The sequence below is a fragment of the Suncus etruscus genome, chromosome X (assembly GCF_024139225.1).
Source record: "Suncus etruscus isolate mSunEtr1 chromosome X, mSunEtr1.pri.cur, whole genome shotgun sequence".
Lineage (NCBI taxonomy): Eukaryota > Metazoa > Chordata > Mammalia > Eulipotyphla > Soricidae > Suncus > Suncus etruscus.
Window position 1 is genome coordinate 37,259,979 of NC_064868.1, and position 27,180 is coordinate 37,287,158.

Here is a 27,180-nt window from a genome sequence, read left to right on the forward strand (position 1 = left end):
AATATTTTTGAAGTGTTTGATAAATGATGGCTTTAATTATTTAAACATTTGGTAGTTGACAGTAACAAAGTCATATGGTTCTGAATTTTTTTAGTAGGGAGGGATTTGATTACTGACACAGTTCCCTTACTATTTTACATATATTGAAGGCTTAGTAGTTTCTGTTTTTCTAGGAAATTGTGCAGTTCATCCCAGTGATTCATTTTGACATACTATTATTTTATTCTCTTATATTTTTGATTTTGATACAAGCAGTAATAATGCTCTCACTTAATTATTAATCAAGCTTATCTCTGATTTCCTTAGTCTGTTTAACTAAAACTCTGCTTTTTGTAAAGATATGTTATCTTTTCAAAGAATAAAGTATTTTTCTTTCCATTTGGCTTTTTTCAACTTCATTGGCCTTCACCTTAAACTCTTCTAGTCCCCCCCCCCCTTCTTCTACTAGTTTGAGATATAGTTTGCTCATCATTTTCTAGTCTGCTACAATAACCAATTAGGTTATTGACTGGGGATTGCTCTATTCTTAATGTGTGCAAATAATTCTATAACTTGTCTTCTTACGGGCCCGGAGAGATAGCACAGCGGCATTTGCCTTGCAAGCAGCCGATCCAGGACCAAAGGTGGTTGGTTCGAATCCCGGTGTCCCATATGGTCCCCCGTGCCTGCCAGGACCTATTCCTGAGCAGACAGTCAGGAGTAACCCCTGAGCAATGCCGGGTGTGGCCCAAAAACCAAAAAAAACAAAAACAAAAAACAAAAAAAAATTGTCTTCTTACAACTGCTGTCACTGTATCCTATAAATTTTATGAGCAGTATTTAAATTGTATCCATATATTTCTAGTTCTCCTGGTCATTTTATTTTATTTTATTTTTTAATTAATAATTTTATTTTGTCCAAAGTAGATTACAAATCATTCACAGTAGTATTTCAGGTACATAGTGACATTGAATCAGGGGCATTCCCACCACCAATGTTGTCCTCCCTCCACCCCTGTTCCCAGCACGCATCCCATTTCGCACCCTCCTTTGCCCCACCCCCACCCCCCGGGTTGCTAGTATAAGTGGTCCCTTCTGTGTCTAGCTGTTGTAGTTTGGGTATTGATTCTGTTGTAGTTAGCTTTGGATTTGATATTCAAGTGTGATCATATTTTATTTCTACTCAATGTTCATACGACTGTTTGGTCTTGGTGCCCTCCATTATTTGCCCCTCAATTAGTGAGACAGAACAAGATGGTACAAGTTATGTGGTTCTGTTTGAAGGTAAGGAAAAAAAGAAAAAAGAAAAGGGGGGGACAAAAATTCAGACAAGCAAAAAAAATGGGAGGAGTCCTTCTAGAGACTATAAATATCAGTTTAAGAAAGGGAAATAGGAAGGAAAACATTTTATTTTTAAAACATTGGTTTATCAGGTTATTTTATTTCCAGATTTTGATTTTCCTATTTGCTTTATGCTACTGATTGGTATTTTATACTAATGTGATTCCAAAAGATGTTTTATATGATATGTCCTCTAAATCTAATAAAAATTGCTTTCTGGTCCTACATATGGTTTGTCTAAATCAGGGGTCTCAAACTCTCGGTCCGCGGGCCGTTTGTGGCCCTCTGAACAACATTTTGTGGCCTGCGGCTGGCCTTCAAATATCACAGTATTCGTGATTATTCGCTTATCGAATAAATTGAGGTAAATTGAGTTTGAGACCCCTGGTCTAAATAGTTCCATATTCCTTAGAGAACAATGTTTTGAGACTAATGTCTACTGCTGTTTGATTGGTCATTCTATATAACTTGTTCAATCTAGTTGTTCTATGGTGTTGTTTTGTGCACATCATTTTTTATTTGTTTTGTTTTTAAGCCACATCTGATAACTCTCAGGGGTTACTCCTGGCTATGCACTCAGAAATTGCTCCTGGCTTGGGGACCATATGGGATGCTGGGGGATGGAACTGCGGTCCATCCTAGGCTAGTTCACACAAGGCAGACGCTTATGGCTTGTGACACTGCACTGGCCCCTTTTGTTCTATTTGTTCATTGAAATGAGGTATTTAGGGGCCGGGCGGTGGCGCTAGAGGTAAGGTGCCTGCCTTACCTGCGCTAGCCTTGGACGGACCGACTGCGGTTCGATCCCCCGGCGTCCCATATGGTCCCCCAAGCCAGGAGCGACTTCTGAGCGCATAGCCAGGAGTAACCCCTGAGCGTCACCGGGTGTGGCCCAAAAACCAAAAAAAAAAAAAAAAAAGAAAGAAATGAGGTATTTAAGCCTCCAAGAATTACTGTAGAATTTTATATTTTGTTTCTCTCCTCCTTAACACATATTTGGAGGCTCATTTTTTAGGTATCCGTGTGTCTATATATCTTTATACATTTTTATGAATTTAATTTTATAACAGTATTAAATCTTGGGTGAATGTTGATCACTAATAAATGAATAATATCCAATAATAAAAATATTAAAACTCAATAAAAGTAAAAAAATTAAATTCAGAAGTTACCTGGAAGCTGAGTTTGTTGTTGTTTTGATATTGTTTTTTGTTTTTTTGTTTTTGGGTCAAACCCAGCAGCACTCAGGGGTTACTCCTGGCTCTATGCTCAGAAATCACTCCCGGCAGGCTCGGGAGATCATATGGGATGCTGGGAATCAAAACGTCTGCATGCAAGGCAAATGCCCTTCCTGCATGCTATATCTATGGCCTCTATTTTTTATATAATTAAGCACCATAATTTTTTATTTAATTTTATTTTATAAGCACCATGATTACAACATGTTTGTAGTTGGTTTTCAGTTATAAAAAAAAGTACACCCCCCTTCACTAGTGCAACCTTCCCACCTCCAATGACCCTCTGAGAAGAGTTTGTAACTCAAGTGGGAGAGAATATGCCGATGAGCTATATTAAATATGCCTATACCTCCTCCTCCTTCTCCCCTCTCTCCCCCTCCTCCTCCTTTTTCTTCCTCCCTCTCCCTCCATCTTTCTCCTTCCTCCTCCCTCTCCTTCCTTCCTCTCTTCCCTCTCCCTCCTCCCTCTCCCTCTTCTTCCTTCCTCTTCCTCTTCCTCCTCCCTCTCCTTTCTCTTCCTCCTTCCCTCTCTCCCCCTCCTCCTTTTTCTTCCTCCCTCTCCCTCCTCCATCTCCCTCCTCCCTTCTCCTTCCCTCTTCCTTCTCCTTTATTCCTCCTCCTTCCTCCCTCGCCCTCCTTCCTCCTCCCTCCTCTTTCTCCTTCCTCCTCCTCTCCCTCCTCCTCTGCTTCCTCCTTCCCTCTTCTCCCTTTCCCTCCTTCCTCCCTCTCCCTCCATCTCCCTCCTTCCTCCTCCCTCTCCTTCCTCCTTCTCTCCCTCCTCTGCTTCCTCCTTCCCTCTTCTCCCTTTTCCCTCCTTCTCCTTCCTCCCTCTCCCTCCAGCTCCCTCCTTCCTCACTAAAAAAAAAAGAAAAAAAGAAAAAAAATGCCTATATATTATATTCAATATGACTAGGGAGGTATATTCATATCATCCTTAGAGAATATGTCAAGAAGGCCCCGAGTTCCATCTATGTTATTGTTAAATGTTCCAACCTGGACACTTATGGGTATAATCGTGTTCTTTCCCAAGTACCGCTCATCCCAACACTAGCCTCTGAGCATCTTGTACACCCTGTTACACCCTGTAACCACCATTACAATGTAAGGTTTAACTTTCATCCAGATAGTCTCTAAAATTCCAACTCTAGATTGCAAAATGACCTTATACCTCAATTACAGCCACTCTTCTCCATGGCCTTGGAAACGGGCATATTCAAGCTCGAAGAATAGACCCACTGACCATGGTCTTTCTGCATATTTGGGAGCAAACAGCAAAACGCGGAAGAAATGTAAAACAAATTTACTTCAGGATTTCTAGAAAAATCTAGACTTCATACATCTCGATTTCAGATGTCTATCCTCCACATCTGTAATACATTGTTTCTACCCAAATTTTAAAGCATTATATTCATTCATATTTAAATTCACATTTACACACAGTGTATCCTATAAGATAAACAACTTATAAGAATGTGTGGGTAAAGAGGTACTAATGTAACAAGGTCCTTAGGTAGAACAAGATAGTGGTTTAGGTCCACAGAATAGTCTCACTTAGAAGTGTCTCAATCATTCTAACAAGATGAAAGTCAGACATTGCAGACATTAATGCCAAAGGCTTTATGGATGATGGTGATAATATGAAGGATTTTTTTCCCTGGGAAATGTCAGTTTTCTTATTGAAATAGAGCAAGTTGATTACTGAGGAATGAGGAGTGAGAGATTTTGAAAATTTGTGGACAAAGGAAAAGAATTGAAACTTTTAGAATCATGAATGATAATACAAATTCAAGTACTGAAATACTAGGAACAATTTCTGGAATATTCCATATGTTTATTAATATCCATTTAAAAGTAAGACATTTTTCTATGATACAATATATCAGAATGTTGATTACTGACATGTTTTGAATAATAAAATTTAACTTCTATAGAAAATGTTTAAAATCTATGAGTAAAATCTTCAGTAGAAAAAATAAGTATTTTAATCTGATAATAAACTGAATGGTGAAAATTCTTCAAGAAGTGTCAACCAAAACCAAGTAAATATGCTGAAAGCAAATGAACATTTATTTTAATTTATTTATTTTTGAAAATTGTACACTCATGTTGAGTGGAGATTTTGAAAATATTTCTCTAAATTTTCCATTAAATTTTCCATACTGCCATCAAGTTTAATTCTGATACTAGCATCTAGAGTTTATATTTGGTTCTATATATCTTAGTTTCAAGCCAGTGCTGAAAATAAGCTTTCAGTTTTGAAAACTAATTCCTGCCTAATCTCACATCTTGTTGTAGGTAAAATTATATTTACTGTTGTAGACAAAGAAGATATTATTTCTCAGAGAGAATTATATGCAGGGCAATATGACTCCTATATTGGAAAAATCGCATCAATACCATCCTCAATGCTTGTTAAAAGTGAGCAAGGTAAATTTATTATTTGGGGGATTTTCAGGATTATTTTTTATAATTGCTCATTCTGTTTGAAATAATATATCCTTCCTAAAGACAAATACATGCAAGTATGTAATTCATATTTGTCAGAATTTTCTTATTTAAAGTTTACTTTATATAGTTTTTAATCCAGGTTTTTCTATTAATATTAATTGATTACATTATATTGCCTTGAACACTACCTATTCTTTCCAAGTCATAAACTTTACTTATATTACTGGTAATACCAAAGATTTTAGTACATTTCCAATAAAATGTTGGACAATTTGAATCATGTATTTTGTTTTTCTTAAATATGAAAGGAAATAGTAGTATTCTTCATATGTAGAAGAAAATACTATAGCTTTCCTTTCCTGTACTATAAAGTGTTTTTCTTTTTGGGGGCTTTAGGCCACTCCCAGTGATACTTAGGGCTTACTCCTGGCTCTGCACTCAGAAATCCCTCCTGAAAGGCTCGGGGATGCTGAGGATGCTGGGGATCAAACCTGGATCTATCCCAGGTCAGCCACATTCAAGGAAAACACCCTACCCACTGTGCTATTAATCTGGCCCTATAAAGCTTTTTTCAATGTTGTTAAGATGATTCGTTTTAGGTAGAATTTTTTTATTGTTAAATTCCTAAAATTTCTAATTCACAATTTTCCAATTAATTGGGAAGATTTTTTAAAGAATGGGTTAATGAGTTCTCAAAGGTAAGTGGCAGGGACATAAGAAGCCATTTGAGAAGGGTTGGGTGATCCAACAAGGGAAAAGTTGTAAAGATAAGAAAGTATACCAAAAAAGACATTTTTATTGAATGAATTTATGTTATTCAGACTGCTTCTGGGAAACATACATATTCATGATATGATATATGATATGAGCTCTACATATAATATACATATACTCTATATGTATAATGTATACAAAAGAAAAGATATAAATATTTTAAGGAATTGACTATTATATATATGGAAATTCACAAGTTTAAAATCTATAGGGTGCTTGGAAAGATGATTCTAGAAGCTGAGCACAAGTTTTGCATGTGGGAGGCCCAGGTTCAATCTCCAGTACTGCCTGATTCCAAACATCACCATATGAGGCTCTAAAACCAAATTAAACCAACCAAACAAACAAACAAAAACAAAATCTGTAGGGCAAGTGAGCAAAGCAGAAAATTAATTAAGACTTGTTGAGGGGCTGGAGCAGTGTCGCAAGCGGTAGGACATTTGCCTTGCACGCACTAACGTAGGATGGACCATGGTTCCATCCTCCGACTATTATCCCCCAAGCCAGGAGCGAATTCTCGGTGCATAGCCAGGAGTAAAGCTTGATCTTCACCATCACCTAGTGTGGCCCCAAAACCAAAAAAGTAAAAACTTGTTGATACCATTTTTTTGAGTTCAGATTTGCCAGAGAAACCTGCAAAGTTTCAGTGTATCATTTTTTCCATTTAGCTATTTAGACTAAGAATTGATACTTTTCAGGTAATCTGCCTTTGCTGTTAGGATCTTCATCTGATTGGAAGACTTCAACCCAAATTTTGGAAATAATCTTGACTTACTCATGTCGATTTTACTGATTTATATAATTATTAGATGGATATTTTAAAATATATTATATTTGATATTTATGTAACATGATTTTATATTAATTTATATATATTTATGCTGATTTACATATTTATTTTAGTAACTTCAAAGCGTATCTTTACAGGAACAGCTAGACATGGTTAATCAAACAAATAATTACTCAAGTCCAGCCTAACTGACATGTAAAAGAAATATTTAGGCAACTTTCAAAATTTTTTGTAAGAGTTGAGCAGTTGGGACCAAGTAGGACATTGCAAATACATACTGGTTTGAAGACAATGATGTCTTTTATTTCTGAGTAGTATTAATTTAGAACATTATATCATTTTTAGGTGTTCTATCTTCTAAATGAACACTTCCATTTTTGTGATTATACTACATTTTGTTTGCCACCAAAGTCTAATTTGTACCCATTCCTGCCTCCATCCCCTACCTGAGGCCCCTTTTATCCAAACTTGTCACCCGGCATCCCATATGGTCCCCCAAGCCAGGAGCGATTTCTGAGCGCATAGCCAGGAGTAAACCCTGAGCGTCACCAAGTGTGGCCCAAAAACAAAAACAAAAAAAAATTCTAAAAAAATGGTAAACTGATAGAGTTTAGGAAACTTGAAAAGTAAATTCATAATTTTATGCCATTTGGGGGCAGTTAAAATTGTAGCTTGAATAATAACATTCTAAACTACATTAGGTTACAAATAGAATAAAATCTAGAAAAATCTCAAATAACCAAAATCATTCCCAATTCTTCAGCTATACCTTTCCATATTCATGCTATGAGGATTCAACTTTCCATACTCTAGAATAATCTGGGTCATTTTCATATAGATTATTTATCAGTTTATTTCCTTTAAGTTAATGAAGATCAGTTATGAAAAATATATAAAAACTATCTAATAGACAGTGATGTAATTATAGTTAACAATTTGGTGTTGGATACTTGAAATTTGATAGTGTAGGTTAATTGATGTTAGGAATATGGTTAGACTGGGATGATTTCACAATGTGTATATATATATACATTTATATGTGATCACATTGTAAACCTTAAATATAAACATTTTAATATTCAGTTATCTAACAAAGATATTTTATATAAAGTAACTAAATAAGAAACTTGTCTTAGAAATAGCATATATGAAAGTGACAGAAACACTTAGTTTTTTTATTTTAATTTTATTGAAAGTATTGTGATTTAAAAAGTCTTTCATAGTTGGGCTTCAGACATACAATGAGTCAGGGCCAATCTCACCACTAGTGTCCACCTCCCACCACCAATGTTCCATACATCACTCTACCCCCAGCCTGCCATTATAATAGGCCCATTTTAACTTTAGATGGTTCAAGTTTGGGTCTCTTGATTCCATTGTTGCCTTTTGCTTGGATGTTCAGTTCTTTTCTTTTTAAACACTACCAATGCATCTGAGACCACTTGTCCCCTGACACCCATCTTTTCATATTTGTGTTTCTCCTTTTCCACTCAATTTCTTCCTTTCTCCTAGCTATACTTTGGGGCCAAGGATGTTCATGGAAAATCCTATATTGACTATTGCATTTCTTGAAAAAGTTATTCTAAATACCATACATAACTGATATTATTCTGTATTTATTCTTCTTCTGACTTCCTTTAATATAATATCTTCCAGTTCCATAATTGTAGCTGCAAATTGCTTCATTCCTTACAATCTTGTAGTATTCCATTGTATATATGTACCACATCTTCATGATCCGCTGCTTTTGGACATCTAAGTTGATTCCTAGTCGTGGTTATGTTACTGAGTGCTGCAATGAATAGCAGTGTTCATACCTCCTTTTGGGTGAAGCTTTTTTATCCTAGGGAATAGATACTCAAAAGAGGTATTGCTGGGTCATATGGAACCTCATATTTTTTTTGCCTTTTTTTTGGGTCCACACCAAGTGACACTCAGGGGTTACTCCTGGCTCTGCACTCAGAAATCATTCCTGGCTTGGGGGACCATATGCTGGGGGATCAAACCATGGTCTGTCCTAGGTTAGTGCATGCAAGGCAAATACCCTACCACTTTTTTATGTGTACCACATTTTTTCATGTGTATTTTGGCATTATGTTGGTCTTCCTTAGAGAAATGTCTTTTCATTCACTCTCTCCAATTTATATCAATTTTAGGTTTGGTAGAGTTAACCTTTGAAAGTACTTTGTATATCCTAGATTTCAAACCTTTTATTGATGTGTTGAGTGAAATGTTTTTCTTCCCATTCAGTTAGCTGTCTTCAATTTTAGCCTGTGTTTATTTTGCCATATAGAAACTTTTATTAGTATAGTTTATTTAGTTTAGTCCCATTTATTTAGCTCTTATGCCATCAAAGACTTCTTTGAGGTCTAAGTCTTGGAGTGTTCTGTCTATGTTTTTCTTAATAAAATTTATTATTTGGCTCTAATCTCTAGGTCTTTAATACATTTTGACTTGACTTTTGTGTAAGGTGTGAGATGCGGATCAGTCTTTAATTTCTTACACATAATTATCTAACTGTTCCAACACCATTTATTGAAGACACTGTTTTTATTTCATTTAAAATTCTTGGCTCCTTTGTCAAAGATTAATTGACCATATTCTTGGGGGTTTGTCACTGGATATTCTATTCTCATCCATTGGTCTGAAGTTTTGTCTTTGTTCAAATACCACACTATTTTGATCACTAAGACTTGGTAATAGATCTTCAAATTAGATTATGTGATACTCCAATTTATTGTTTTTCAAGATGGATTAGCTATTCTATGTTCTTATGGTTCCAAACAAATTTTATAATTGATTGTTCTAAGCATTTGAAGAATTTTGTCTGAATTTGAATAGGGATTTTATTGAATCTATATGGGGGTTAGGTAAGTGGTTATTTTAATGATTGAATCTTCAAATCCATGAGCATGGAATAATTTTACATTTTCTTAGGTCTTCAGTTTCTTTCTGATCTGTTTTGAAAATTTCATGGAATAGGTCTCTCACCTCTCTTGTTGTTGATTCCTAGGTACTTGATAGTTAGGGACACTATTTTAAATGGGATAGACTCTTAGATCTCTTTCTCCACGGAGTAATGTTTGTATAAAGGAATGCAACTGCCTTTTGTGTATTGAATTTGTAGCTGGACACTTCGGTGTGGACTCTGAGTCTTCAATGTATATCATCATGTCTTCAAAAAAATAGAGCTAGTTTGACTTACCATATCAGTTATTTATCCTTCTTATGGATTGTTTGATTTAACATGGTACCTGCTAGTTCCATCCATGTAGCTGCAGATTTTATAATGCCTTACATCTATGTATTATTACATTGTATATATGTACTACATATTCATGATTCAATCATCTGTTGCTGGACATTGGTTAATTCCAACTCTTGACTATTATACAGAGTGTTGCCATGCTCCTCTGGCTCTATCTTATAGGGTGGGTTCCACTCATCTGAGGGCCATGTGCATTCCAGGTAGAGAAGGTGGAGTAGTCTTAGCTCCTAGGTGCAGTTTCTGCTCACCTTGCAATGATGTGCATTCGGGGGCAACACTTACTTTTAATGAGAATTTTGTTTAAACACATATTATACTGTATAATGGGAATTGGAATTAATGAAAATTCTGAGAAGATCATTTATTATGTTTGATATGTTACAAACATTTAAGGAGTGTTTTTCTTGGCCATGAAATAATGAATAATATTAATCTTTACAGTTTTCAAAATGTTTTCAAATTGCTATGTTAAATATTACTGGCTTTATAATTAGAAAAATATGTTGGGGCCGGCTAGGTGGCGCTAGAGGTAAGGTGTCTGCCTTGCAAGCGCTAGCCAAGGATCAGGACTGTGGTTCTATCCCCAGGCGTCCCATATGGTCACCCCAAGCCAAGGGCAATTTCTGAGGCTTAGCCAGGAATAACCCCTGAGTATCAAATGGGTGTGGCTAAAAAACCAAAAAAATATATGTTTAAGTCTTATAGTTGAACAAGGTTTAATTATGTTTGATCTCCCTATTAATAAATCACCACTGATTCTACTCTACCCAGCAATTAGAATTTAGATTAAATTTTTAATATTGTGGGAATTAAACTTGCCATATACAGTATTTCCTTGTGTGATGGTTACTATTAATACTAACAGGAGATATTTTTTCCTCTGTGATAGATAATTTTATATCAGCTTGTCTAAACTATGGTTCCCACATAATATATCACATGGAATATTATTTTGAAAGATTCTGTGAAGGCTGGTAGGCTTCTTTCAGTTATTTGAAGGTCTTAAAACTTTGCCCTTCCACAAGCAAGAAAGTATTCTATCTGCATAGTTCTTAAGATTAAAACTGCAACTTTGTTTTGAATTTCCAGTTCCTATGATTTTGAACTCAATCAAATAGATTGTTAGTGAGCTTTTGGAAGGAGATCCTTCTTTCTCTATTACCAAGCTCTATACCATACACATATTATTGAGTTAACTGTTCTGGAGAGCCCCCCCCCAAAAAAAAAAACCAAAAAATTGCTAACCCCAGCATAATAGAATATTTAGAGTTAGTAAATATACATCCTGCCTAGAACTGTTTTCCCTGTGAATTAAACTTTAACTAAAACTAAAGCAGTGTGAAAGCCCATAAAATAAACATGGCTTACCTAATAGAAAAAATGACTTTAATATGTCATATTTAATCACCATAAGAACATTTAAAGTCTACTTTATAAATTTTAAGGAACAATCATTGCAAAGGTATGCAGAGGTTTCAAAAGCAACCCAGTAACTATAAATGTGATGTATTATTTGGTTTCTGTAAAGTAAATAAGAATGGAAATCTATTCAGAATTTTGTGATGGCCACAATGATTAAATAGAGGCCAGTTGCACTGGCTTTGCATGCATCCACCCAAGGTTTAACCAGCACTGGATCTGTTCTACCAAGAACCACCAGGAATTATCCCTGAATTCAGAGCCAGGAGTCTGAGTACCACTTGCTTTGACCAAAAATAAATTAATAGCGTCTGGAGAAATAGCATAGCAGTAGGGTGTTTGCCTTGCATGCAGCTGATTCAGGACAGATGGTGGTTTGAATCCCGGGATCCCATATGGTCCTCCATGCCTACCAGGAGTGATTCCTAAGTGCAGAGCCAGGAGTAATCCCTGAGCATCATTGAGTGTGACCCCAAAACCAAAAATTAAAATAAATTAAAAAAATAAATTAGTAAATTAAAATATGGTATGAGGGTGGCAGAAATAGCTCAAAAGGGGGGATTGTATGCTTGACATACATAAGACCACACATTTTCTCCCTAAGATCACAGACTATCCAATCACTGGGTGTAGCCCTGCTATCTTTCAAGCTCTGCTCTATCATTTTGAGGTGGGGTCAGGATTTCTAGAAAACAAAACCATCTCAGTGCCAAGAATGTGACTCAGTGTAGCATGCAAACAGAGTTTAGTTTGAGCCCTGGAACTACAAAAATATTTAATAATAATCACAACAATAATAATCAGTGGTGGTAAGATTTTCTTTGAGAACATTTTATAGGTAGAGTAAGAACTCACCTGGACCTCCTCATTAATCATTCTGAATGTCTGAAACATTTTTCAGATCTACTCATTTGGTAAGTTCTTAATGGTAGCTAAATATTGTTTTAGGATAGATTATAATACAATATGATAAAAATAAAAAATGATACAAGGCAGTGCAGTGTAGAATATGAGGATCCAATATTGTAGAATGTCATGCAGTATATTATAATTCAGCTCTTTATAACAGTCATTCAATGCCTCACACTCAATGCTGTATAACAGGGGTCTCAAACTCGACGCCCACGGGCCATTTGCGGCCCTCCGTACATCATTTTGTGGCCCGCGGCTGGCCTTCAAATATCGCAGTATTCGCGATTATTTGCTTACTGAATAATCGCAATAAAAATCACATTAGTAAGAAAAAAATCGCATTAAACATTAGCATACCCCGAGCAGTTTCGTTCGGGGTATGCAGATTTTTAATGCGATTTTTTTCTTAGTAATGCAATTTTTTATTGCAAATATTTGGTAAGCGAAATTCCTTATGCGGCCCTGCCTCACCCTGACTTTGCCTCCTGCGGCTCCCAGGTAAATTGAGTTTGAGACCCCTGATTTATAATAATATAATTCAATGCTATGGAAGCAATAATACAGTATTCAGTGCCATAGTATTCTTTTCTATACTGTCCCTTCAAAGACTTAATCAAGGCACTGCAATATGAGACACTGGAGAACAAATGTAAAGAATCTGAGTTTGATTATCAGAAAATCTTTGGTTCATATTTCTTATATTGGCCTAGGTTTCAGTTTTAGGAGTGAAAGTGTCACTTTGGGCTTCCATACCAGTGGGAAACCCTGCTGGTTTATTTATTCCTTAATACTGAGAACTGGGTATAAACATGACCCCTCACTAGCCTATAACATATTCCAGTGTTCTTTGGTTTGAATAGTCTTTTTACATCCTACCAAAAATGTATACTTGGCATAAATGTGGCCACAAGTTTTCTCCCTAAGACTTCAGACTACCCAACCAATCACTGGGTGTAGCCTAGTGATTGCATTCACTATCCCTTATTTTGTCTTTACTTTTTATAGTACTAGAAACATACTGTTGTTAGTTGCAAAATTTACATAGACGTTTCTACATAGAATGTCTTAATGTTTTGGCAATTAGAGGGAAAATGACTGTTTTTGAATTATTAATCCTTAACATAATGATAAAAATTATAGGGCCAGGAGACAGTGTAATGGATAAGATGTGTGCCTTGTGTAGAGTTGACTTGGGTTTGAGCCCTTACATTGCAAGCAATCCCCCAATTATTGCCATGAGTGATACAGGAGTAACTCGTGAGCCCAGAGCCAGAAGTCACTCCTGAGCATCACCATGTGTCTCCCAAAATAATCATTATTTTAGTTGGGAACTTTATGTGCTCCTGGAATAGACATGGGACAGTGAACTTTTATTATATTATTTTGCAGAACATAAAATATTCCTGTCCCATATCTATCCCAGAACACATTAAGTTCCCACTAAAATAATGGCTGAAGCTTCACATCATTTGCAGACTATTATGAAATAAGTTTTTCACCTTCATTTCTGCTCTCTTCCTTCACAAATAAGCCTATCAAAGAATTTGAAAATCACATATGCTCTTGTTTCTTAACTTTTTCTATTAAATATGTTATTTGGAAGACTACTGAAAAATGTTCTTTTTCCTTTACAGTGTCTGCTCTTAAAAATTTAAAATTCTGGTACAGTGTTGATATCAATAGTGTTCCTGGATATCCCACACACACTTTAGAAATTGAGTGTATTTCATTGGTAAGTACTCATTACATGTTTATAAACTGTCTTTTCTTTTTGCAAATAAATTAGAGCTTTTGATATACAATTAAATTGCTATCTCTGCAATATCCAGATTAGATAAATACATTAGGATGAATTATTATGTAAATAATAGCAATTTTATTTTAAAATTCAGTTCTATGGTCCGTACATGTTTATGGAAACAATAATTTACTTATATGGTATCTTATAATCACTATTTAGGCTAACATCCTGCTGCATGTATCAAGAATTTTTAAGCAAGCTTAATCTATGCCTATCTGCTTTACCTGGCATGTAATAAAAGAAAGGTTATACATTAGATCAGTGTTTCTTAACCCTTTTCCAACTTGGCCCCAATATGATATTTTTTACTTTCAATAGACCCTAGTCTCACACCATGTCTTCTATCTAAGAAATGTTTACCGTGGCTCCATGAAATATTCTGAAGGCTCATGGAGGGGACACTTGGTTGAGACTTCTCAATACTTTCAATGTTGATTTGTTCCTGATTTCTAGAATAAGCCTTTAACCTTGAAGTAACTTGATGTGAATGCCACAGATTTCTCATTTTAAATAATAATGACAAAAAACAGTATGTTCCTTGAAAATATTTTATTGAAATAATGATGCATTAAAACATCATTTTAAACATGTAAATTCCAGGTGACCATCATGTACAATCGATATCTGAGACTAGAGAGAGACTGCAAAATTTAATGCTGTTGCCTAGCAATGTGCCTGCAGCCATAACCCTGGTCCCAGTTGCAGTACTGTATAGATCTCCTGACCACTTTTAGGCATGAGACCTGAGCACAGATCCAGGTGTATTTCCTATGCATTGCTGAGTGTAGCTTTGGAAATCAAAACATATCAATATTTGTTTTACTATGCTAAGTACAATGTATTCTATCTTTTACAATTAAATTTCCCTCTTTTTTCTTTTTTCTTTTTTTTTTTTTTGGTCCACACACAATGACACTCAGGGGTTACTTCTGGCTATGCACTCAGAAATTGCTCCTGGCTTGGGAGATCATATGGGTCACCTGGGGATCAAACCACGGTTTACCCTAGGTCCTAGTTCCTAGGTCTGTGCTAGCAAACGCCCTATGCTTGTGCCACTGCTCCGGCCCCTAAACCTCTATCTTTTTCTTGGTTTCTTTTCTCCTTCCATTGTGGTAGCCAACAATTCAATCTATTTTTTTTGTTTTCTTTAGTTCATTTACATATTTTGTCTATATACGACATATGAGTGAAATTATATACTCATTTACCCAGCATAATATGCTCTAGGTATTCATGTTATGGGAAATTAATCTTTTAAAAATATATACAACTGAGTATTACTCCATTTGTATATTTACCACTCATCTATCCATGGGCTGTTTCCTGTTTTTGGCTGCAACTGATAATGATGCGATCAAAAAGGGAGTCCATGTTTTTCTTCACTTTGGATTGTTTATTTGGGGATGAAGTACCTCTGGTTGAACATCTGTTGTCTAATGGGTTCTTCATTCTGTGAAGCATAGAAGAGAATTTTTCTGGAGATATTATGTTTCTGCTATGTCAAATAAGTTGGGTAATATTTATCATTTCACCATCTGCCAACTTGCAAATGCAGGGCCCAGAAACCAATGGCTGTGCAAAGGGCTTCTGGAAAATATGGGAATAGGCATTGTAGGGCTTTGAAAAGAGCCTCTTCTTCAGGAGTCACCTGAAAACCGACCAGACATTTTTGAGGCTGAGTGAGGATAGGACATCAGGAAGGAGGAATCAGAAAGATCACTTAATTGCACTTGAGATGAAAGGGCTGACTGATTTTTCTTCCTCTCTAAGTATCTGTGTAGGAATGTGATGACTCTCTGAGAAGCATCAGAGATAACTACAATGGGTAGAGAAAGAGACATCCTGACTAGGTTGAAATCAGTAGTGGAGAAAATCAATTTTCTGATTCTTGTTGACAAAATTAAGTCTACCCAGGGTGTACTTGGATGCTAAAAGACCCAGAAATATAGGCAATAGTAAGTTTCTCCCAAAACTGTATAAAAAATGACAAAAATTAACCTTAAAAACTTACCAAAATAAGGTCACTGGCAGAATATATCCTCAACAAATATTTTGAAACTTACATATTAAAGATTTACAGGAAATCTGCAGATTTTATGCTTTTAATTGAGTTATTTATCATAACTTTTCAGGATATCTTAGGAAGACCACCTATCATTTTGCAAATTAATTCTGTTTGATAATTAGTTTTATCCAAATTAATAGCTATGTGTCTCCATTATGTTTGATTGGTCATACCCCAACCAAACATAAAAGAAATGCATCATAATAAAAGAGAACAAAGAATATCAGGGAATATCATGTAGTAAGAGTTGATAGTATTATTTGGGGGCTAGAGATAGTACAGAAGGTAAAGTACTGCCTTGCATGAAGCTTACCTGCTGTCAGTCCCCTTCCCCATATAGTCCCCAACCTAGCCAAGAATTATCCTTGAATACCTACCTGAACACAGTATCAATAGAAAGCCCTGAGCACCTCCTGATGTAGTAAAGGAGATGAGAGGACAGGAGAGGATAGAGGGAAGAAAAAAACAAAAGGGTAAAGAAGGGAAAGGGGTTGGTATTGTATTATGAAATCTCTGTTTCAATAGTTTGTATATAATGACTAGAAGGTAATAGAAAATGAGTTACTATGAGTTGATCATGAATACTGTGGTTAATATTTAAAAGTCAGTGATTTAGATCCCAAAGTTTTTATGTCTTTTGTTTGTTTTGATTTGTTTGAGGGTCACACCCAGTGGTGCTCAGGGGTTACTCTTGACTCTGTACTCAGAAATTACTTATTGCAGATTTGGGGACCATATGGGATGCCAGGGATCTAACCCAAGTTGACTGTGTGCAAAGTCTCCTCTCTCTGCCCCTCCCTGGTTTTTGGTGTTTATTTTTATCCTAGCATATTAATTTGATTTAGTTGTTCAGATGTTTCCTAACCTTCAGAAGCTTCCTAGGAGGTTTAGTTCCATAATAATCTTATGAAATAAGTCAGAGGGAAGTTGACACTGGTGGTGGGACTGGTACTGAAGATAGTACACTTAAAACTCAACTATAAATGACTTTATAAATCATGGTATCTTAATAGAATATAAAAATAAATAAAATATTGTTGTCCACATTCTCCACCAATAAATAAATAAATAAAAACAGACACTACAGTGTCTGGGTAAATAAAATATGTTGGATTGTGTGAAAACTAATAAGTATAATTTATAATAATTTGCTTATATTTTATTTATATTTATTCATGCCATCATTTGTTCATTTTTCCGTTTTAGTTTTGTTCCCCCTTTATAATTATAAACATAGGAAAATATACTGTAGGAAGTTAAATGCTTCTATGTTACAAGTCCGTGATCTGAATAGTTCCTGAAACTATTGTAGATAGCCATATTTCTATTGTGTTTATAATTGAATTTTACTTACAATAAAATATATTGGATCCAGAAGGATAGCATACTGGGTAGGGTTCTTGACTTGCATGTGTCTCATTTATACCTGACACCATATAGACTCCTGAGCTTCAACATGAATGATTTCTATACATAACTGATTATAGCCCCCAAACTAAAACAAAATAAATGAACAAAGGAAAAAGAATTTGACCATAATTGTAAATATATATATTTATTTTGTCCTTCATAACCAATATTATTCATATTAAATGTTTTTATTCTCCTAAATGTAAACTTATACTTTTTTATAAACAAATGTTCTGTGAATTAAGCTATAATGCCGTTCTTGAAGATATGCTTTCTAAAGATGTCTTGAAAATATCTCTTGACATCTCGTTCATGTTCATCATCTGTCTCTACCAGCTTACTATCAAACTTTCTTGTCATTTCTGCTTTATGATTTTATTTTATTAATATTAGCACCACTGGCCTGAGAAATCATACAGTGCATAGAGAAATTGCTTACATGAGGCCAATCTGGGTTCTGTATTGGGCACTGTGTATGTTTCCTGTGCCCCCAGGACTAACCACTGATCACAGAACCAGAAGTAAGCCTTGTCCTCTGCATTTTGGCCACAAAACAAAACAAACAAACAAAATACTTGTCCCGGGGCCAGAGAAATAGCACAGCAGTAGGCCGTTTGTCTTGCATGCAGAAGGACGGTGGTTCGAATCTCGGCATCCCATATGATCCCCCAAACCAGGAGCGATTTCTGAGCACAGAGCCAGGTATAACCCCTGAGTGTCACAGGGTGTGGCCCAAAAACCAAAAGAAAAAAAAACTAGTCCCATGTTCAAAAGTGTATGCATTACAACAATTTGAATTATGACTGAGATTCCCGTCATCTCCATTTCATCACATCAGGCATTATAAACAATTGGTCTGTATTAAGATTAATCATATTTAACACATTTTCTTCAACAAGTAGACTTGATTAACAATGATTGGATGATGAACTGTGATTCATAAGCCAGGCTGGATCAGAATGAGGAACTTGAAGAATGCCATTCTAAAGATATGACAAAGGGCAGGAGAAATAAAGAGATGGAAAGAATATAAACAGGATGGTAGTATTTCAACAGCATGATTTGAAATGTCCCTGCTACTTGAAGCTAATGCACCAGAACTATTTTACATGTGTTCACTTGATCAGCACTAGACAAAGCCTTTCATCAATAAAAAATTTCAGACCCGGGCCCGGAGAGATAGCACAACGGCGTTTGCCTTGCAAGCAGCCGATCCAGGACCAAAGGTGGTTGGTTCGAATCCCGTTGTCCCATATGGTTCCCTGTGCCTGCCAGGAGCTATTTCTGAGCAGACAGCCAGGAGTAACCCCTGAGAACCGCCGGGTGTGACCCAGAAACCATAAAAAAAATTCAGCTCCTATCTCTGATATACCAAATTAGAATCTTTAGTGTAGGGAGCTAGTAATCTATAGTTTTGTAGTCATTAGAAATTGTTGTTATGCATGCTAAGGTTTGAGTATCATTGCTTAAAAGGGATCACTGGCAAATGTACCCTTAAAGTACTAAAGGTACTAAAAAAGAACATAAATTTACAAATTTCTCTAAACTTTAACTACATATTGACATTTCTGAAGATATATCAATGTAAATACCTGAGTGATAAAAAGTGAGATATATTAAATTATGGATCAAGGAAAAAATAAAACAAATGTTCTTGTTTTATTAAAATATGCTTAACATTGGGGCCAGAGCAATAGCACAGCGGTAGGGCATTTGCTTTACACACAGCCGATCCAGGACAGACCTAGGTTCGATCCCCTGGCATCCCATATGGTCCCTTATCAGGAGCGATTTATGAGTGCATAGCCAGGAGTAACCCCTGAGCATCATAGGGTGTGGCTTCAAAAGAAAAAACATGCTTAACATTATTCCTATAGATTAGAACAGCTCTATGCTGATACTAAGAGTTTATAATATTTATGTTTTGCAATTATAGGAGCGCCAACGCATTGATATACCTCTTTGTAATACACAAGCTAGGATTTTTCATATAGATGTACTGTTATCGAGTCCGGCCCTTTCTGGAAGCAAAGAAATTGTTTTATTTTCAGAAGAACAAAAGAACTATTCTATCTTCATTATTCCAGTAACTACGGGATACAGTGAAGAAAAGTATGGTTTGAATGGGGCATTATATTTTATTATTGATCTGTAATGGTTAAGTTTTTTGAATTATTTCTTTATACAATAACTCTTTCATATTATATATAATCATCTTGTTCTATATATTTTCACTAACAAAAGGCACAAAGCAAGTCAGAACAAAGAAAAATTCTAGGTGATCTCAATAATCTGTGGTATATATTACAGCAGGACACACTAAAGTGTACAGGAATAGAATGGGGAAACCTTATTACCCTGGTCCATAGATCATAGAATTGAGAAGTATAGGGAGGGAAGAAATCAAGAGGGAAGTAAGAAGAGGTTGATAGGAAATAACAGAGTCTGGCTACAGGGGTCTCAGACACATTAGTAGTGTAGAGATATCGTAAACTATGTATCTGATCCAGAGAATCAACAAAACTGAAAGCAAGAAATACAACTTACAATAACCAAACTTTAAAATATACTTGTCCCTAAACCCCAAACAAAAATTGCGCCTATCAAAGAGGCAAGCTGTAGAGTTGGGAGGCAAAGTAGGAACACTGATGGTGGAATTGGTGTTGGAAATCTGTATACCAGATATCCATTACAGTTTACTTTGTGAATCACAATGCCTTACTAAAAATAAAAAATAATAATGCATATTTTAGTATAGGCATTATTTTCATTATTTTCCCCAAAGCAGAAATATTATTTATTGTAAGAGGCAAATTAAATAATTTCTAAATTGCACCTTTATCCTCTTCTATTTTACTTAGCAACATTTTCTAGGTCTTGAGAATGGAAACAAATGAAAGGAATTGTTGCTCAATAACTTTTATTTCATATTAACAATTAAATACAAACTATTCACTTTGCAGATACTGCTAGAGTAAATATTAATTATTCTGAGTGAATATGTACCTAGATATAATGTATACACATATACATTACTATTATACTTTTAGACTATAACATACTATACCTCTATTTTCTCCAAATATACATTGATTATAGAGGAAGCTCTACAGAGCTCAATGTAATTTGATGGTCTTCCTTCACATGTAAATACGCATGAATTGAGTTTAACTGAAGTTTGATTTAGTCACAATTAAAAACAAGGATATTTCTTGTTTTAACTATGGTGCATGTTTTAATTATTTATGTTTAAATACTTTTATTGAGTCAGTTACATTTATTAAATACCATGCGATTGTACTCTTAAAATTAAAATAATTTTTTCATGAAAGATGAAAATTTCTGTAATACATTCATAGCATAATAGAGTTTTTCAAAAAAGTTTTTAGATTAAAAATTGAATGCATTCAGGATTATTTTTCTGCCAAATGTGTAACACAAACTAGAACTATGGACAAAATTTTGTTTATTTTCCACCCTCAGAGTTATTTTTCAACCTGAAGACTCTCGTGAGTTCTGGTATTTACTGAAATTGAAGACTAAACCACCAAAACCAACTACAATTGCAGAAATACAATGTGAACTTGGAAAGTAAGTTCTAGTTAATATATATTGTTTCACACAGATAAAATTTATCAAATAAATTAATGGTATAATGCATATAATTATTTTAGATAAAATGGAAGTTTATTTCTAGTAAATTATTTTTTCTTGTCCTACTGGTTTGCTACCTAAGCTACCCTGTAGAGGACCAGAGTGACAGTATCAGGAATAGGGCCTTTGCCTTGCAAACCACTATTCCAGGATCATTCCCCAGCTCTACATATAGTTCTCTGAGCCCTGCTGGGAGTTTTCCCTGAGTAGAGTCAGGAGTAGGCCCTCTAAGAGATGCCAGATGGGGCTCCAAAAGCTATAGATTTAAAATGATTAGCTACCTTATGGAATATATATGCAAAAAGAAAAGTCAGTATTTAGTAAGAAGAGGTATTAGTTTAAAATTATTATTGCTAGGAAGGGAAAGGAATATTTAGATGGATGGAGAAGGACTTTTGCAATAGAATGAATACTCCAATCTCAATTTCAGATAATTTTTCAATAGAGTGAATGTACTAATTCAGTAAGCATTTCAAGGTCAAACTCTGAGACCAAAGATGTAGGTAATATGAAGAGCTGCAATGAACATAGTTGTACATAGGTCTTCTCAAATTAATCTTACATAGGTCATAGATACATAGAAATGGGATAGCTTCACAGAATGGGAGTTCTATTCTTTTTTGTTTAAGTATCCATATTGTTTTCTTAGGGATTGGACCAGATGATATACCCATCAATGAATGACAGTTCCTTTTTTTCCTACATTCCCAGCCAATATTTGGCATTTCAGTCTTTTTATATATTACATTTTTAGTGGTGTGAGTTGATACTTAATTGTCACTTTGATTTGTGTTTGCCTGAGACTATGTGATAATAAAATTTTTCTCGTATGCTTGTTGGTATCTGAAGGTCTTCATGGAAGTGGGGAAATGTCTCTCCATATCTTTTCCACATTATAGTATTATAGGGTTATGAGATTTTGTTCCTAAGCTTTCTAAGTGCTCGATAGATTTTTTAATGTTAGCTATTTATCTGAAGTATTGTATGTGAATATCTTCTCCTACTCAGTAACCTTTTATTTTCATCAGTTTATTTGGGCATGTAAAAGTTACTTGACTTCATATAATCCTAATGTCTTATATTTTTTACTCTTTTCCAATGGAATCAAATGATTGAAGACATTTGTTTTTCTTTTGGGGCCACACCCAGTGACACTCAGAGGTTACTCCTGATTATGTGCTCAGAAATTGCTCTTGGGTTGGGGGACCAAATGAGATGCTGGGGGATAGAACTGCAGTCTGTCCTAGGTCAGCACGTGCAAGGCAAATGCCCTACCACTTGTGCCACTGCTCCGGCCCCAGAAGACATTTTTGAGGTCTAGATCTTGTAGAGTTATGCCTGTTTTCCTCAATAAATTATGACTTATCTAATATCTAAGTCTTTGGCTCATTTTGAATTAGTTTTCTGTATATAGCATGAGTGTTAGATCAATTTTCATTTTCTTTAGAAGTGGTTATTCTGTTTCCCAATATCATTTGAAGAGGTTTTTCTTGAACCACTTCATGAACTCAACCCCACTGTAATAGATTAGCAGCCATATCTCTGAGGGTATATCACTGAGATCACAAGTCTGATATTTTTATCTCTCTTCCTATTTTAGTACTATACTCATTTGAACACTCTAGTCTTATAGTAAACACACTGACACTGTGCTGACATTTGTGTTCATTAAATCACATTCAAGTATGAGCAAATGGTGGTGTGCCTGCTTCAAGTGCTCCACTTCAGAATATAGTTCCTCCAGTTTCTATTTTTGCTAGAATATCTCTGGTTATTACTATATACGCAGCACTTAAGAAATTACTAATACATAGGGCCGGAGAGATAGCATGGAGGTGCGGCATTTGCCTTGCATGCAGGGCGGTGGTTCAAATCCGAGCATCCCGTATGGCCCCCGACCCTGCCAGGAGCGATTTCTGAGCATAGAGCTAGGAGTAACCCCTGAGCGCTGCTGGGTGTGACCCCCCCCAAAAAAAACCCAAGAAATTACTAATACCTTATGTGAGTGTTATTCTATTTTATGTATTCCTCCATGTAATTAGGTCCACTTTCAGTATGGTAGCAATGAATTTAAATTTCTGGAACTATTTTTTAATTACATTATTTATCTTTCTCCTTTTTTCTACATTTACTTTGGATTCAGAACATAGTTGCTTATATTTAACTTATCTTAGTTTTTATTTTTTAATGTTTTCCAAAATTGTGTTTAGCAGGTTTACTCAATTTTATTTTTCTATTTTTGTTGAATTTTTATGTCAACTATCAACATCTAAGGCTTATCATTCTTATTTAGATGTTTCTAATTGCGTTTTTAAAAAGAATTTATTTTCTAAAATAAAGTAATATTATGTTATTTCACACTTTATATTTTCTCTTTTATCCTTTCATATAAATGATACTTTAAGAGGTCACAGTTTTTGGTTATATTTCTTTGCTTTTTATACTCTTTTATATTAGAAATATACTCCTATTATATGTTTGGGTTATAATTATGTGTTACATTCTACAATGATAGGCAGACTTTGTTTTCCGATTCGTCTTATTCTGCATGTTAACCTTTATTTGCACTGATACAAAAATTTTCTTTTTATTATGTTTTTTATATTCCAGATTTGGGAATATATAAAAATATTGTTTTAGCATTGCTTATGAGTAGTTGGCAAATATGTACTCACTTCTATTGAGTATAAATGTGAGATGAGAATGCTGTTATCTTTAATTTTTTAATTTAATTTTTTACTAATAACTTATTTAAACACCTTGATTACAAACATGATTGTAGTTGGGTTTCAGTCGTGTAAAGAATACCCCCCTTCACCAGTGCAACATTCCCATCACCAATGTCCCAAATCTCCCTCCTCCACACACCACCCCCGCCTGTACTCTAGGCAGGCTTTCTATTTCCCTCATTAATTCACTTTGTTATGATAGTTCTCAATATAGGTATTTCTCTAACTGAACTCATCACTCTTTGTGGTGATCTTCATGCCATGAGCTGGACTTTCCAGATCTCTCTTTCATCTCTGAATTATTGCAAAAATGTCTTTTATTTTTCTTAAAATCCATATATGAGAGACTATTCTGTGTCTATCTCTCTCCCTCTGACTTATTTCACTCAGCATAATAGATTTAATGTACTTCCATGTATAGGAAAATTTCATGCCTTTATCTCTCCTGATGGCTGCATAATATTCCATTGTGTATATGTACCACAGTTTCTTTAGTTTCTTCTGTTGAAGGGCATCTTGGTTGTTTCCAGAGCCTGGCTATTTAAATAGTGCTGCAATGAATATAGGTGTGAGGAAGGGATTTTTGTATTGTATTTTTGTGTTCCTAGAGTATATTCCTAGGAGTGGTATAGCTGGATCATATAGGAGCTCAATATCCAGTTTTTTGAAGAATCTTTATATCACTTTCCATAAAGGTTGAACTAGACGACATTCCCACCAGCAGTGAATTTAATTTTTTTAATGAATAATATTTTATTTTGAAAAGGAAAATGGGCCTCTAGCAACTGCTAGTCAGTTGCTCCCTCCCAGAAGTGAAGATATGCCTAAGTGATACCCTATAAGCCCTTGTCATCCCAACTTTCAGGAACCTATTTTAGTGGGACTGAAACACAGGGAGCCTTATGGCAGGTTTTTTTTTAATGGCAGGTTTTTAACCCAGACCATGTATAAATGGTACCTCCCCTTAACTGCCTCCACCACACCTTTAACTACCTCTAATCAAAATCCCATACTTCTCCTAATCTGAAGATATCAGTATGATCTGTACATACACACTCTGGCCATGGCTCCACAACCCCACAAACCTCACTGACACTTCAGTTTATAACAGAAAGGCAGACCAGTCCCAACTTCTTTTCCATTAGAAAATATATAGACCCCAAACCAAAAGGAAAACCCAACAAACTAGACCGCAACATCTCTACCATACTTGAGCAAACTCGAGTACCTAGAATAAATAAACTCTAACACAAATCTACCTCCAACTACCTCCTACACAATTAAACAGACCACTTCTTTAAAAAGGCCCTAGAACTACAGCACCCCAACCCACCCCCTATGCAAAAAACATTGGGGAAACTAAGAAAGACACCAGCAACAGATTTCCAAGTCCTCCATAATGTATGACTTCATAGATGAGGACCTGAAATCTGGATTTAATATCTTAGCAATGTAATTCAAATAATCACTAAATAAAGTCATTGAAAAATCCATAAATGAACAATTCATCCAACTCAAAGAAGAACTCTATAAGAAGATGAGAGAGTCCATACAAATGGAACTAAGGGAACTAAAAAATGCTAGCAAGCCACAGTAGCAGAATTATACACATTGAGAATCGCATGGATGAACTTGAAAACAAAATGCAAGCCAGCAACAATAAAGAAGTCAGTATAGAAATGAGAGACAAACATCAGAAGATAATGTAAGGTACTTAATAAACAAAGACAATAGAAATAATCTATGACTTCGGAATAGCAGACGTGGAGGAAAATGGGAAAGAGGGAAGAACAAGCAGTGAGGGAAATATAGCAGAGAATTTATCCAGTTATTGTAAAAAGGAACCTGTACAAATCCAAGAAACAAAGAGTTCCGAATAAAATAGACCTTAATAGATTAACACCAAGCCAAGCCATATAGTAATCAAAATAGCAAAAAACAGATTTTAATTCATTTTTTAAAAAAATTAAAATATTTAAGCAAGATTATAAGCATGATTTTAGTTGGGTTTCAATCATAAATAGAACACCCCCTTGACAGTTCAACAGGTCCACCACCTATGCCCTCCTCCCTCTTTCCCAACCTCTGCCTGTATTCGAGACATTCATTTCATTCTCTCACTAAGATTGTCATGATAGTTGTTAGTGTATTTATTTTCCAAATTGCACTCACTACTCATTGTGGTGAGCATCATATTATTAGTCGGTCTTCGTGACTCTTATCCGACTCTCATCTCTATTGTCTCAGCAATATTACAATAATATCCTTAATTTTTCTTAAAACCCATAGATGAGTGAGACTATTCTTTGTCTATCTCTCTCCCTCTGACTTATTTTACTCAGCATAATAGATTCCATGTACATCCACATATATAAATTTTCATGACTACATCACTCCTGATGGCTGCATAATATTCCATTGTGTATATTACCACAGTTTCTTTAGCCATTCGTCTGTAGAAGGGCATAGTGCTGCAATAAATATAGGTGTGAGGAAGGAGGTTTTGTATTGTATTCTTGTGTTCTTAGGAATATCCCTAGGAGTGGAATAGCTCGGTCGAATGGGAGCTCAATTTCCAGATTTTGGAGGAATCTCCATATCGCTTTCCATAGAGGTTGGACTAGAGGGCATTCCCACCAGCAGTGGATAAGAGTTCCTTTCTCTCCACATCTCCTGCAGCACTGATTGTTCTTATTCTTTGTGATATATGCCAATCTCTGGTGTGAGATGGTATCTCATTGTTGTTTTGATTTGCATCTCCCTGATGATTAGTGACAAGGAGCATTTTTTCATGTGCCTTTTGGCCATTTGTATTTCTTTTTTTTATCAAAGTGTCTGTTCATTTCTTCTCCCCATTTTTTGATGGGATTAGATGTTTTTTCTTTTAAAGTTCTGTCAATGCCCTGTATATTTTGGATATTAGCCCTTATCTGATGGGTGTTGGGTGAGTAGTTTCTCCCACTCAGAGGGTAGCTTTTGTATCCTGGGCACTATTTCTTTTGAGGTGCAGAAGCTTCCCATCTGTATTCCCATCTGTTGATCCCTCCTTCCACTTGTTTGGAAAGTGCAGTTTCCTCTTTGAAGATGCCTTTAGTCTCAGTGTCATGGAGTGTTTTACCAATGTGTTGTTCTATATACCTTATGGTATCAGGTCTGATATCGAGGTCCTTAATCCATTTGGATTTTACCATCGTACATGATGTTAACTGGGGGTCTATGATTTTTTTTACAAGTGGCTAACCAGTTCTGCCAGCACCACTTGAAGAGTATTTCCCTGCTCCACTTAGGATTTCTTGTTCCATTGTCAAAAATTAGGTAATTGTATGTCTGGGGGACAATGTCTGAGAACTCAA

At 35.4% G+C, this 27,180-nt stretch overlaps 1 protein-coding gene across 1 annotated transcript in view; it reads left to right on the plus strand.

Annotated features, from left to right (window-relative positions):
• The window catches only part of CFAP47 (cilia and flagella associated protein 47), a 433,368-nt gene that overhangs the window by 306,477 nt on the left and 99,711 nt on the right, over window positions 1–27,180 (plus strand). The window contains exons 51-54 of the mRNA XM_049766890.1: window positions 4,853–4,984; window positions 13,803–13,900; window positions 19,381–19,556; window positions 20,928–21,035. Coding sequence (XP_049622847.1) covers window positions 4,853–4,984; window positions 13,803–13,900; window positions 19,381–19,556; window positions 20,928–21,035 — 514 coding nt within the window. The remainder of the gene's footprint in view (window positions 1–4,852; window positions 4,985–13,802; window positions 13,901–19,380; window positions 19,557–20,927; window positions 21,036–27,180) is intronic.